Here is a 14509-nt window from a genome sequence, read left to right on the forward strand (position 1 = left end):
AAATGTTTCTTTTCGATATGGTGCGCTGTGGGTTTCGGTCTGATTTGCCTTATATGTGGTCTTAATTTTTCTAGGAATATGTGTGAATCTTGTAATAGTTCTTCGCTGAAGAAAAATTCTCCTGGTAATCTGATGTTTTCACCATATACCAATTCCGCAGCTAAAGCTTCTATATCTTCCTTTAGACTTGTGCGTAGACCAAGGAGCACTGTTGGTAGCATTCCTACCCAGTCTTTTTTTTATGGCACATTATTGCTGCTTTAAGTGATCTATGCCATCTTCTATCATTCCATTTGATGCAGGGTGATATGCTGTTGTTCTAATTCTTTTCGCTCCGACTAATTTGGTTAACGCTTCAAAAAGTTGACTTTCAAATTGTGTTCCTTGATCAGTTGTAATTGTAATAGAAGAACCAAATCTTGAGATACACTGCGAATAGAATGTTGTTGCTACTGTATCTGCTGAGGTATCCGGCATTGGAATTGCTTCTGGCCATCAAATAAACCTACCGATCATAGTTAGGCAGTATCTCATATTTTTAATCGTTGGTAATGGACCTATTATATCTATGTGTACATGTTCGAAACGTCCTTGTGGTACTTCTATTTTCGAAGGTACCTGTTTGTTATGACGGCTTTTTTTGCACTTTTGGCATGCTAAACATGTACTTGACCATTCTGCAATATCTTTGTTCATTTTTGGCCACATGAAGCTTTTTCCTATAAGGTGTTTTGTTACTCTGCCGCTGGGATGTGACAAATTGTGTACGTTCTTAAAAATCTGCCTCCGTAAAGAGACTGGAACGTATGGTCTTATGCTTTTTCCTACTATGTCGCCATATATGTACTTATCAGAGCTATCGGAAGGAAATCTTCTGCAGGTTCCATTTTTCTTCTGCCAGAATATTCTTTAGTTCGTCATCCTCTTGCTGCTTTGCCATTCGCTCCTCTGTTGATACTAGGACTGGCATGTCTATGGTTTCCAGTCTTGACATAGCGTCAGCTGCCACATTGTCTTTTCCAGCAACGTAAACAATTTTGGAAGTAAACTGTCCTACGTAATCCAACTGTCTGGCTTGTCTTGGGCTTGCTTTGTCCATATTTTGCTTAAAAGCGTATGACAGTGGTTTATGGTCAGTCTCTATTATTAATTCTCTTCCTTCGACAAAATATCTGAAAAACTTTAAACTTTTATAGATAGCTAATAATTCCCTATCATAAACACTATATCTAATTTGCGCTTTTTCTAGTTTCCTTGAGAAATATCCTAGGGGTTCCCATTTGTTATCGCAGAATTGTTCTAACACTGCTCCAATTGCGTTATCGGAAGCATCAGTCTTCAACTTTAATATTGCTTTTTCTTTTGGGTATGCCAATAACGTTGCTGTGGCAATTGCTTCTTTGGCTTTTTTGAAAGCTTCTTCCGCTGCTTGATTCCATTCTATCAGTCTTTTGTCGTGCTTCTTGGCACCTATCATATATTTGTTAAGTGGGTCAAGCCATTCTGCAGCCTTTGGTAAGAACCTCCTATAAAAATTCACTACCCCAAGGAAACGTCGCATATCTGAAACAGTCTTTGGTTTGGTATAGTTTTGTATAGCGTGGACTCGCTCATCCAACGGCGCTATACCCTTATTATCTATTTTATAACCTAAGTAGTTTACGCTATTTTGAAAAAAATTGCACTTTGAAATATTTATTGTTAGTCCATAGTGCCTAAGTCTATCAAATATTGCATGCAGATGTTTTTCATGGGATTCCTTATTTTTAGACGCTACAATTATATCATCTATGTAACAGGCACAGAAATCTAATTTGCTTAATACTATATTTATAAACCTTTGGAATGTTTGCGCCGCGTTACATAAACCGAAAGGCATCACTGTGTATTCGAACAAACCAAAAAGTGTAATTACCGCTGTTTTTTCTATATCTTCCTCAGCCAACGGAATGTGGCGATATGCTCTAGACAAATCTATTGTGGAAAATATATTACAGTCACGAAATTGTTGCGTGACGTCGTGTACATGTGGAATGGGGTACCTGTCTGGTACCGTAACGCTATTTAATCGCCTATAATCTCCACATGGCCTCCATTCGCCATTTTTCTTTGGTACCATATGCAGAGGGCTCGCCCATTGACTCTTGGACGGGCGACAGACTCCTTCGTTGACTAGTTGCTGAAATTCGGCTTGTGTGATTCGCAGTTTCTCCGGATTTAGTCTTCTTGCTCTCTCTGCTATCGGAGGACCTTTTGTGATAATATAATGTTTTACCGTGTGGCTGATGGGTTTCCTTGAAGTTGGTTTCGTTAAATCTGCGTACTCCCTAAAAAGTTCTAAATACGGACTATTACAATTAATGGTCAAAATGGTTGGAACGTCAATATTTACTAATTCTGCTTTCCTAGAAAGCAATGTATTGCCGTCCAACAATTTTTTGTTTCTTAAATCTGGTAGTAAATTATAAAAATGTAAGAAATCGGCGCCTATAATTGCTTTAGAAACATTCGCTATAATGAATCTCCATGAAAAATCTCGACGAAGTCCAAGATTTAAGTTTAAAAGTTTTTTTCCGAATGTGTCTATTTCTGCACCATTTGCCGCATATAACTTACACGTATTGTCTTTGGTTTCATTTATCGAAGTACGTGGAATCACTGAGACGTCTGCACCAGTGTCTATTAGAAAACATGCTCCTGTTTTCCTATCATTTACCATGAGGCGCAGGTTTTTCGTCGCGTCGTCAACCGCCTCTATTTGAGACGCTTGCACTAGTTTTCCGAAGGCTTTCTTTTATCCGGGCCTGTCCACTTGCACGGGGATCTGCACTTCCACGATCGTTCCGCGAATTTCCAGTGGTAGTAACATAGGCCGTCATTGTTTCGGTGAGTGCTTGACGATCGGCTTCGACTTCGGGATCTTCCGCGGAAACTTCGGTATTTTCTTCTGCCGCGCATCAATTTTTCTATCTTCTCTGTTAGTTGCGCGATTTCCCGCCTGAATTCTGCTACCTTGCGATTGGTAGTTGTTTGAGCGGCACTTCCTATTGGCGCTTCTTCCAAAATGGCGGCCGTTTCCGGCAGACGTTCTCTCTCGAGAATCTTGTCACCCATTTCCGCTAACTTTGCGGGTGACGTATTTTCGTCTGCAATGGCCAGGATCCCTTGTGCCCTGGTTGGTATCCTTTGCATCCATAAAGTTAGGAGCATTTTTTCACTAACACTATCACCTGCTAAGCGTTTCATTTCTCTCCAAAGTTCGGATGGTTTTTTGTCTCCTAATTCAATGCCCATTAATAATCGCCTTAGCCGTTGTTCGTCGGATTTAGTTAGTCTGTGTATTAATGCTTCTTTTAAAACTGTGTACGTACATTGCTCGGGGGGGGGGATGCTAAGATGTCGTATACCTCTCTTATTAGCGTGGTATCCAAATTCCTTATCACCGCTGAAACCTTTACGGCCTCCGATTTAATGTTGTACGCCGCGAATTCCTTTTCCAACATTACGAACCGTAAACTTGGTTCTTCTTTCCAAAAAGCTGCAAGCGTTATATTTCTAAATTCACTGGCGTTGATTTCCTTTGTGTATGTATCGGCACGGGTCACGTCAGCTTCGCTGGTTGGTTGCGCCATTGTTTTTCTTTTTTATTATTTTTTCTATTTTAGTTTTTGTATTATTTTTTTACGTGGACCTTCCCGGGTTTCGGCACCAATTTACTGTAGAGGATTTCTCTATAGTAAAGATAATATTAGACTGAATTTTATTTTATGATTTTTATTGTTAGGATGCGACTTGCTTTTCTTTCTTGTACACTTCTCAACAGCTACGCACAGACTGTGCTAGTCTGGTGACCGCTACTTGTTAGCGTGGTTCCGTAGCCTTCTAGTAACTTTAGAGGGCGCTACCCCCTGTCGTACCGCTACAAGCATGTGCGGAACAAGGTCAACGGAAAAGTTGATCCTGAGATTTATGCGATAGTCGTCAATTTAAGTAACAAAAATATATAAATTTATTAACAAGATACAACTAAACTCTTGGACGCCATATATAGGACTAACTTACATTTCGACCGTTACGTTCAACTTGGGTTTGGTTAGTCTAGTACCCGCATAGGGAGGAAGGGCGCCAGTGTGCCGCGTCGATACACTAGGCACGTATCGCCACAGCCACTCCCTCCCTAACATTTAACCTATCTTATACTTAACAATATGTACAGTCTTTGAGGTTAATAATTTTCGGTACCTAATAAGTTTTAAATTGCACAGTTTTCTTTTCTTGTAGGTTTTCAAAAAATGCTGGTTTTAAACGTTTTGTAGACATATTTGTTGCTATTCCTTTGTAATCTATTTTAAAAACATGATCTGTCAGTCTTTCTATTATTGGAAATGGTCCTTCCTATGGTGCGTCTAATGACTTTTTCACTGCGTCTACTCTTACAAAAACATGGGTGCAGCTGTACAAGGTTTTGTGTACGAAATGTTTGCCTTTTATATGATGTGCTGTTGGTACAGGACGTATTCTTCTCATATGTTCTCTGAATTTTTCTATATACATCTGTGGATTATCTGGTAGCTCTTCATTTAGAAAAAAATTCTCCGGGGAAGTCTTAGCGTTACTCCATATAGCATTTCTACTGCGCTTGCTTTTAAATCTTCCTTATAGCTAGAACGTAAACCTAATAAAACTGTTGGTAAAATATCAACCCATGCTGTTGAACCGCTACAAATTATAGCTGTTTTGAGAGATCGATGCCATCGCTCTATTATTCCATTTGAAGCTGGATGATAAGCTGTTGTGCGAGTTCTCGTGCAACCTAAAAGTTTAGTCAGTGCATTAAATAACTGAGATTCGAATTGTGTACCTTGGTCTGTAGTAATTGTAACCGGAGCTCCAAATCTAGCGATCCATGTGCTATATAATGCGGTTGCCACTGTGTCAGCTGTTATATCTTTTATTGGAGTGGCTTCAGGCCATCTTGTAAAACGATCTATCATTGTAAGACAATATGTATATCCTTTTGATGGGTGGTAATGGTCCTACGATATCTATATGTATGTGTTCGAATCGTCCCTTGGGTACCTCTATTTTTTTCGGAGTGATTTTATTATGGCGTTGTATTTTGCTTCTCTGGCACTTAATGCAGGTTCTACTCCATTCTCTGATGTCTGCGTTCATTTTTGGCCATACAAAACTTTTTGCGATGATTCTCTTGGTATTTCTACCACTGGGGTGCGATAAGTTATGGGTGGCATTGAAAATTCTTTTACGTAGACTGTTCGGTACGTATGGACGTATATCATCTTTCTCTATGTCACAATACAGGTGGGTATTTGAATCGTTTATTCTAATTTTGTACAGCTTCCACATGGGCATGCTTCCCTTTTAAAATCTGTTGAAGTTCTTCATCTGTAGTTTGTTCTCTGATGAGTTCTTCAGTGGAGATTATGGTTAGCATGTCAATTTGCTTGATTCTTGATAGCGTGTCTGCTATTTGGTTATTTTGGCCTGTTATATGTACTATTTTTGTTGTAAATTGGCCGATATAATCTAGGTGTCTTAATTGTCTTGGAGTGGCTTTGTCGGATTTCTGGTATAAAGCTTGAGTCAATGGTTTATAATCGGTTCGTATAGTTATGTCTTGGCCTTCTAGAAGATGTTTGAAAAATTTTATACTTTTGTAGATGGCTAAAAGTTCTCGATCATAAGTGCTATATTTGAGTTGAGCTTTTTCGAGTTTTCTAGAGAAAAATCCGAGAGGTTTCCATTCGTCATTTTCCAATTGTTCCAAGACAGCTCCAATCGCTTTGTCTGAAGCATTAGTTGATAATCGTAGTTTTGCGTTTTCCTTAGGATAGTGTAGCAGTGATGTATCTGATATTTGTTTTTTACATAACTCAAATGCTTCTTCTGCGAGAGGAGTCCATTTGATCGGACGTTAGTCTTTTTTTTGTTCTAGTTAATAAGGAGTTTAGTAATATATGAGTGTCTGCTGCTTTTGGTATAAACCTCCTGTAGAAGTTTAGTATACCTAGAAAACGTCTTAGGTCTGCTATCGTTTTAGGTTTGGGGTAATCCTGGATTGCCTGAACTCGTTCTGTCAACGGTGCAATACCAGCAGAGCTTATTTGAAAACCTAAATACCTGACTTTTTCTTTTGCCAATATGCATTTGTCTATATTTATAGATAAACCGTACTCCTCTAATCTTTTAAATACTCTTTGTAGATGTTAGTAATGTTCTTCTACTGATTTAGAAGCTATTAATATGTCATCTATATAGCAATAACAGTAGTGGAGGTTACGTAATACCGTGTCCATAAATCTCTGGAAAGATTGTGCTGCATTGCATAACCCAAAAAGGCATTACCAGATATTCAAATAAACCAAATGGTGTAATTAATGCTGTTTTTTCTCTGTCTTCAGGAGCTATGGGAATTTGATGATAAGCACGAGCGAGATCTAAAACTGAGTAAATTTTTGAGCCTTCTAACTGATGTGTAAAGTCATGTATATGAGGAAGAGGATACCTATCTGGTTGAGTTATACTATTGAGCCTACGGTAGTCACCGCATGGTCTCCATTCTCCAGTTTTCTTCTTTACCATATGTAAAGGACTAGCCCATTGACTTTTTGACGGTTGACAAATACCTTGTTTTAGCATTAATTCGAATTCTGTTTTTGCAGCTTTAAGTTTTTCGGGTGGAAGACGTCTCGCTTTTCCTGTAATTGGAGGGCCTTTAGTTACTATGTAATGTTGAACTCGATGCTTTGTACTATTGGTGAAGTTTGGCTTGGTGATCGCCACGAATTTCCTTAGCAGCTCGTGACATTCATTATTGCTATTGATCGTAGTAATTGTGGGGTGACTGGAATTGCTAATTTCACCTCTGCTAGAAAGTTGCGTTTTGCCATCAATCAATTTTTGATTTTTTATGTCTACCAGTAGATTATAATATCCTAGGAAATCTACTCCCAAAATTGCTCTTGTTGTTTTTGCAACTGTGAACTTCCATATAAATTTTCTACGTAAGCCTAGGTTTATGGAAAGTACTTTTTACCATACGTATGAATGGTTGAACCGTTTGCAGCATATAGGTTACATTCGCTGTCTAATGTTCTCCTGTCACCAGATGTTTTTGGGATAACAGATATATCAGCGCCTGTGTCTATCAAAAATGTTATTCCGGATATTCTGTCTGGAATTATGAGGCGGCTTTGTCTCTGTGCACCATCTTTAATCGCCTCAATATTAGATGGTGTATCTAGTTTCCCTGTTTTCGCTGATCTGGGCCGGTCCAGTTACAAGGTTTACGACATCTCCATGACTTTTCGCCAAATTTTGCATGGAAATAGCATGGTCTATTCCTATCACGACTCCTAGATCTTGATCTATTCCTGGAATGATAAACTGATCGATTATATCGTCTACCATGATGTTTATCTCTTACTAAGGTTTCCAGGTGGGCCATTTTTTTCTGTGAGCTGTGCCATTTCGTCGTGTAGTTTTCTATTTTGTATTTCGTCTCCCGAGCTTTTGTCAACTATGGTTGCTACCTCATAATGCCTTGTTCTTTCTATTGTTTTATCGGCTAGGGTTGCTAGACGTTCGAGACCAACGTCTTCTACGACTGCTAGTACTTCCTGTATTCTCGTTGGCAATCTCTGTAACCATAGGGTTTGTAGGACTTGGGTACTTACATTGTCTCCTGCTAATAATTTCATTTCTCTTAGCAGAGCTGAAGGTTTTTTGTTCTGTAGCTCCAAGCCTGTAAGGAGTTGTCGAAATTTTGATTCTTCCGACGCTGTTAAGCGTGTGATCAGTGCCTCCTTTATTTCAGTATATGAATCGTTAGACGTGGTAGCAATTATGTCTCTCATGAAAGGAGCTAATTTAACGCTACGAAATTCGCTTGCCTGTATCTCGGGTCCTTTGTTCTCTGTTCGACTATCTGCGCCATTTTTTGCTGTACTGGTCTTTGTTCCCTGAATTTCCATTTTTTTCTTTTTTTTTTATATTCCCGAGTTTCAGCACCAATTATTTATGTAGGGAACAAGGTCAACGGAAAAGGTGGATCTGGAGATTTATGCGATAGTCGTCAATTTAAGTAACAAAAATATATAAATTTATTAACGAGATTCAACTAAACTCTTGGACGCCATATATAGGACTAACTTACATTTCGACCGTTACGTTCAACTTGGGTTTAGTTAGTTTAGTACCCGCATAGGGACGAAGGGAGCCAGTGTGCCGCGTCGATACACTAGGCACGTATCGCCACACGCATGTAGCGGTACGACCGAAGGTCGCGTCCTCTAAAGTTACTAGAAGGCTAGGGGACCACGCTAACAAGTAGCGGTCACCAGACTAGCACAGTCTGTGCGTAGCTGTTGAGAAGTGTACAAGAAAGAAAAGCAAGTCGCATCCTAACAATAAAAATCATAAAATAAAATTCAGTCTAATATTATCTTTACTATAGAGAAATCCTCTACAGTAAATTGGTGCCGAAACCCGGGAAGGTCCACGTAAAAAAATAATACAAAAACTAAAATAGAAAAAATAATAAAAAGAAAAACAATGGCGCAACCAACCAGCGAAGCTGACGTGACCCGTGCCGATACATACACAAAGGAAATCAACGCCAGTGAATTTAGAAATATAACGCTTGCAGCTTTTTGGAAAGAAGAACCAAGTTTACGGTTCGTAATGTTGGAAAAGGAATTCGCGGCGTACAACATTAAATCGGAGGCCGTAAAGGTTTCAGCGGTGATAAGGAATTTGGATACCACGCTAATAAGAGAGGTATACGACATCTTAGCATCCCCCCCCCGAGCAATGTACGTACACAGTTTTTTTAAAAGAAGCATTAATACACAGACTAACTAAATCCGACGAACAACGGCTAAGGCGATTATTAATGGGCATTGAATTAGGAGACAAAAAACCATCCGAACTTTGGAGAGAAATGAAACGCTTAGCAGGTGATAGTGTTAGTGAAAAAAATGCTCCTAACTTTATGGATGCAAAGGATACCAACCAGGGCACAAGGGATCCTGGCCATTGCAGACGAAAATACGTCACCCGCAAAGTTAGCGGAAATGGGTGACAAGATTCTCGAGAGAGAACGTCTGCCGGAAACGGCCGCCATTTTGGAAGAAGCGCCAATAGGAAGTGCCGCTCAAACAACTACCAATCGCAAGGTAGCAGAATTCAGGCGGGAAATCGCGCAACTAACAGAGAAGATAGAAAAATTGATGCGCGGCAGAAGAAAATACCGAAGTTTCCGCGGAAGATCCCGAAGTCGAAGCCGATCGTCAAGCACTCACCGAAACAATGACGGCCTATGTTACTACCACTGGAAATTCGCGGAACGATCGTGGAAGTGCAGATCCCCGTGCAAGTGGACAGGCCCGGATAAAAAGAAAGCCTTCGGAAAACTAGTGCAAGCGTCTCAAATAGAGGCGGTTGACGACGCGACGAAAAACCTGCGCCTCATGGTAAATGATAGGAAAACAGGAGCATGTTTTCTAATAGACACTGGTGCAGACGTCTCAGTGATTCCACGTACTTCGATAAATGAAACCAAAGACAATACGTGTAAGTTATATGCGGCAAATGGTGCAGAAATAGACACATTCGGAAAAAAACTTTTAAACTTAAATCTTGGACTTCGTCGAGATTTTTCATGGAGATTCATTATAGCGAATGTTTCTAAAGCAATTATAGGCGCCGATTTCTTACATTTTTATAATTTACTACCAGATTTAAGAAACAAAAAATTGTTGGACGGCAATACATTGCTTTCTAGGAAAGCAGAATTAGTAAATATTGACGTTCCAACCATTTTGACCATTAATTGTAATAGTCCGTATTTAGAACTTTTTAGGGAGTACGCAGATTTAACGAAACCAACTTCAAGGAAACCCATCAGCCACACGGTAAAACATTATATTATCACAAAAGGTCCTCCGATAGCAGAGAGAGCAAGAAGACTAAATCCGGAGAAACTGCGAATCACACAAGCCGAATTTCAGCAACTAGTCAACGAAGGAGTCTGTCGCCCGTCCAAGAGTCAATGGGCGAGCCCTCTGCATATGGTACCAAAGAAAAATGGCGAATGGAGGCCATGTGGAGATTATAGGCGATTAAATAGCGTTACGGTACCAGACAGGTACCCCATTCCACATGTACACGACGTCACGCAACAATTTCGTGACTGTAATATATTTTCCACAATAGATTTGTCTAGAGCATATCGCCACATTCCGTTGGCTGAGGAAGATATAGAAAAAACAGCGGTAATTACACTTTTTGGTTTGTTCGAATACACAGTGATGCCTTTCGGTTTATGTAACGCGGCGCAAACATTCCAAAGGTTTATAAATATAGTATTAAGCAAATTAGATTTCTGTGCCTGTTACATAGATGATATAATTGTAGCGTCTAAAAATAAGGAATCCCATGAAAAACATCTGCATGCAATATTTGATAGACTTAGGCACTATGGACTAACAATAAATATTTCAAAGTGCAATTTTTTTTCAAAATAGCGTAAACTACTTAGGTTATAAAATAGATAATAAGGGTATAGCGCCGTTGGATGAGCGAGTCCACGCTATACAAAACTATACCAAACCAAAGACTGTTTCAGATATGCGACGTTTCCTTGGGGTAGTGAATTTTTATAGGAGGTTCTTACCAAAGGCTGCAGAATGGCTTGACCCACTTAACAAATATATGATAGGTGCCAAGAAGCACGACAAAAGACTGATAGAATGGAATCAAGCAGCGGAAGAAGCTTTCAAAAAAGCCAAAGAAGCAATTGCCACAGCAACGTTATTGGCATACCCAAAAGAAAAAGCAATATTAAAGTTGAAGACTGATGCTTCCGATAACGCAATTGGAGCAGTGTTAGAACAATTCTGCGATAACAAATGGGAACCCCTAGGATATTTCTCAAGGAAACTAGAAAAAGCGCAAATTAGATATAGTGTTTATGATAGGGAATTATTAGCTATCTATAAAAGTTTAAAGTTTTTCAGATATTTTGTCGAAGGAAGAGAATTAATAATAGAGACTGACCATAAACCACTGTCATACGCTTTTAAGCAAAATATGGACAAAGCAAGCCCAAGACAAGCCAGACAGTTGGATTACGTAGGACAGTTTACTTCCAAAATTGTTTACGTTGCTGGAAAAGACAATGTGGCAGCTGACGCTATGTCAAGACTGGAAACCATAGACATGCCAGTCCTAGTATCAACAGAGGAGCGAATGGCAAAGCAGCAAGAGGATGACGAACTAAAGAATATTCTGGCAGAAGAAAAATGGAACCTGCAGAAGATTTCCTTCGATAGCTCTGATAAGTACATATATGGCGACATAGTAGGAAAAAGCATAAGACCATACGTTCCAGTCTCTTTACGGAGGCAGATTTTTAAGAACGTACACAATTTGTCACATCCCAGCGGCAGAGTAACAAAACACCTTATAGGAAAAAGCTTCATGTGGCCAAAAATGAACAAAGATATTGCAGAATGGTCAAGTACATGTTTAGCATGCCAAAAGTGCAAAAAAAGCCGTCATAACAAACAGGTACCTTCGAAAATAGAAGTACCACAAGGACGTTTCGAACATGTACACATAGATATAATAGGTCCATTACCAACGATTAAAAATATGAGATACTGCCTAACTATGATCGGTAGGTTTATTTGATGGCCAGAAGCAATTCCAATGCCGGATACCTCAGCAGATACAGTAGCAACAACATTCTATTCGCAGTGTATCTCAAGATTTGGTTCTTCTATTACAATTACAACTGATCAAGGAACACAATTTGAAAGTCAACTTTTTGAAGCGTTAACCAAATTAGTCGGAGCGAAAAGAATTAGAACAACAGCATATCACCCTGCATCAAATGGAATGATAGAAGATGGCATAGATCACTTAAAGCAGCAATAATGTGCCATAAAAAAAAGACTGGGTAGGAATGCTACCAACAGTGCTCCTTGGTCTACGCACAAGTCTAAAGGAAGATATAGAAGCTTTAGCTGCGGAATTGGTATATGGTGAAAACATCAGATTACCAGGAGAATTTTTCTTCAGCGAAGAACTATTACAAGATTCACACATATTCCTAGAAAAATTAAGACCACATATAAGGCAAATCAGACCGAAACCCACAGCGCACCATATCGAAAAGAAACATTTTATTCAGGATAGGTTGTAGACATGTACGCACATATTTTTAAGGGTCGACGCTGTAAAAAAACCATTAGAAGCGCCTTACGAAGGTTCATACGAAATTATACAAAGAATTATAGATAATATTTTCAAAATTACCTATAAAGGAAAACATATAAATGTATCTATTGAAAGACTAAAACCAGCGTTCGTCGAAAAAGATTGCAATACCGATTCGTATGTACCAATTAAAACTTATTAAGTTAGGATAGAGATAGTGCAATATTATTATATATTTTTATATATCTTTATATATTTTTATATTTTTATATACTTGTAAATATCAATAATTTTAAGTTTCGCATTTTATGTAATAAGAAAAATGCTCCGTAGGGAGTAATGTAGCGGTACGACAGAGGGTCGCGCCCTCTAAATTTACTAGAAGGCTAGGGAACCACGCTAACAAGTAGTAGTCACTAGATTAGAACAGTCTGTGCGTAGCCGTTGAGAAGTGTACAAGAAAGAAAAGCAAGTCGCATCCTAACAATAAAAATCATAAAATAAAATTCAATCTAATATTATCTTTACTATAGAGAAATCCTCTACACGCACCTCCTCGGTGCAGACACCTCTCGGTCGATTCGTCAAGTTGCGGCGCTTCTCACCAGGACGGTGCTGACACCTTCCTGTACGCCGGCACCAACCTTCGCAGGTCCCTAGCAGCTGGCGGAAATGCGCGCGTCCGATGGTGGCAATATCTGTCCGGCCACGTAGCCGGTCCAGGAGGTGGTAGCGCCGGATTGGCCGAAGCTTGTGGCGTGATTTCGACCCGAGGTTCTGATTGGCGGATCAATGTAGCGTGATCTCAGCGCGCTCGTCCTCCGCGCCCCGATGATTTAGGATTCAGCGAGAGCTGAATCGATTTCGGTCATTCTTGTGCGGTTTATCATTCAGAAATGTCGATATTTCTTCACTCGCTCGTGAATTCCAATATCTTGTCCTACCGTTGAATTTCTGTGTCTCATCGATCTTTTGTGCTTGTTTGCCATATTCTTAGTCTTTTCTGTATTCTGTGTGGACCACTAGTGATAAAAAGGAAGTTTCCACTAGTCGTAGTCCAGCGTTGGTGATTGGTCAATCACAGTGGTCAATAACTACAGCCACGCGGCGCGGTCTTTGGCGGATAACATCTCCACTTCCCAGCGATCCCATTCGTAAGATAATTTGAGGCCCTGTGCGATCCAAAAATCGTGGCGTACGATCCATTAGGAATTTTGAAAACTTGATGATCTTTTTTTTTTTTTTTTAGTCAACAAATTTTGGAAAGGTGCACCGCCACTACCACCGCTACCGCCACCACCACGATCTCTCGGCGAACGATCATTTTTATCGTTTTCATGATAGGATTTGGGAACTTGATGAGTAAAAAAAAAAAGGTCATCAACTTGAAAAAGTTAGAACTTGGACACTTTTTCCAACTTTTTCAAAATTTTGTCCGAGATTGTTGGATTTTTGTCGGATTTCAAATTTTCCCGGGGCGTACGATAATTTTCTGCCGCGTACAATAATTTTGCGCCCCTGTGTCGATCAAACGAACTAAAGTCTCTGGGATCACTGGTTGCGTTCATCCGTGCAGTCAGTCCACCATATACAGTCATTGAGTACGTGTCTAAAATTTGTCTAGAGATTATCTAGAATTGTCCTAGTTCTCCAAGTTCATTTATAATAGTCTACCATATATTACCATTATAACTATCGAGTGTGTATTTAAAATTGTTCTAGTTCTCCAAGTTCATTTATAATAGTCTACTATATATTACCATTATAACTATCGAATGGTGTATTTAAAATTGTTCTAGTTCTCTAAGTTCATTTATAATAGTCTACCATATATTACCATTATAACTATCGAGTGTGTATTTAAAATTCTTCTAAGTTCTCTAACTTCATTTATAATAAACTACTACTGCGTATATCTAAATCTTGTGTTTGTTAAATATCGTGTGTTCGTGAGTTGAATGGCATTTGTCCAGTGTGATCTAATTCGATTACCAACGATTTATGAATATTAACTTGGTATTTTGACTAAGCCTGATTTACAATCAGTTTATTTGAATTTTGTTACTTTGGGGTTCTCTCTCTTGTTTAATAGAATTTAGTCATTGATTTTGAAAAATTTATTCTTAGTTATTATTGCTATCATAAATCTTTGCAAGCCTTAGTCCTTTATTTATTACCAAATTAATATTTCGTTACCATAGTTCATTAATAATTTTGTGTGTGTGTGTAACAAAGTGTTCATTGTGTAACAATTTAAATCTAAATT

The 14509-nt window shown here is 39.0% G+C and overlaps 2 protein-coding genes across 2 annotated transcripts; both read right to left on the reverse strand.

Moving 5' to 3' along the window:
* Positions 1 to 249: 249 nt before the first annotated feature.
* LOC149032918 (uncharacterized) lies at positions 250 to 696 on the reverse strand. The gene is made up of 2 exons (XM_089171412.1): positions 510 to 696; positions 250 to 383 (listed from the first exon to the last, which is right to left on the reverse strand). The coding sequence occupies exons 1-2, from the start codon at positions 694 to 696 to the stop codon at positions 250 to 252; spliced, it is 321 nt and encodes a 106-aa protein (XP_089027538.1).
* A 6028-nt stretch (positions 697 to 6724) lies between these two features.
* Positions 6725 to 8211, reverse strand: LOC149032919 (uncharacterized). The gene is made up of 3 exons (XM_089171420.1): positions 7914 to 8211; positions 7448 to 7826; positions 6725 to 7394 (listed from the first exon to the last, which is right to left on the reverse strand). Exons 1-3 carry the CDS (start codon positions 7992 to 7994, stop codon positions 7249 to 7251), a joined length of 606 nt encoding a protein of 201 aa, XP_089027546.1. The 5' UTR covers positions 7995 to 8211; the 3' UTR covers positions 6725 to 7248.
* Between the last annotated feature and the right edge of the window lie 6298 nt (positions 8212 to 14509).

Source organism: Polistes dominula, unplaced genomic scaffold, assembly GCF_049000335.1.
Source record: "Polistes dominula isolate Pdom_NZ unplaced genomic scaffold, Pdom_raw_medaka contig_246, whole genome shotgun sequence".
NCBI lineage: Eukaryota > Metazoa > Arthropoda > Insecta > Hymenoptera > Vespidae > Polistes > Polistes dominula.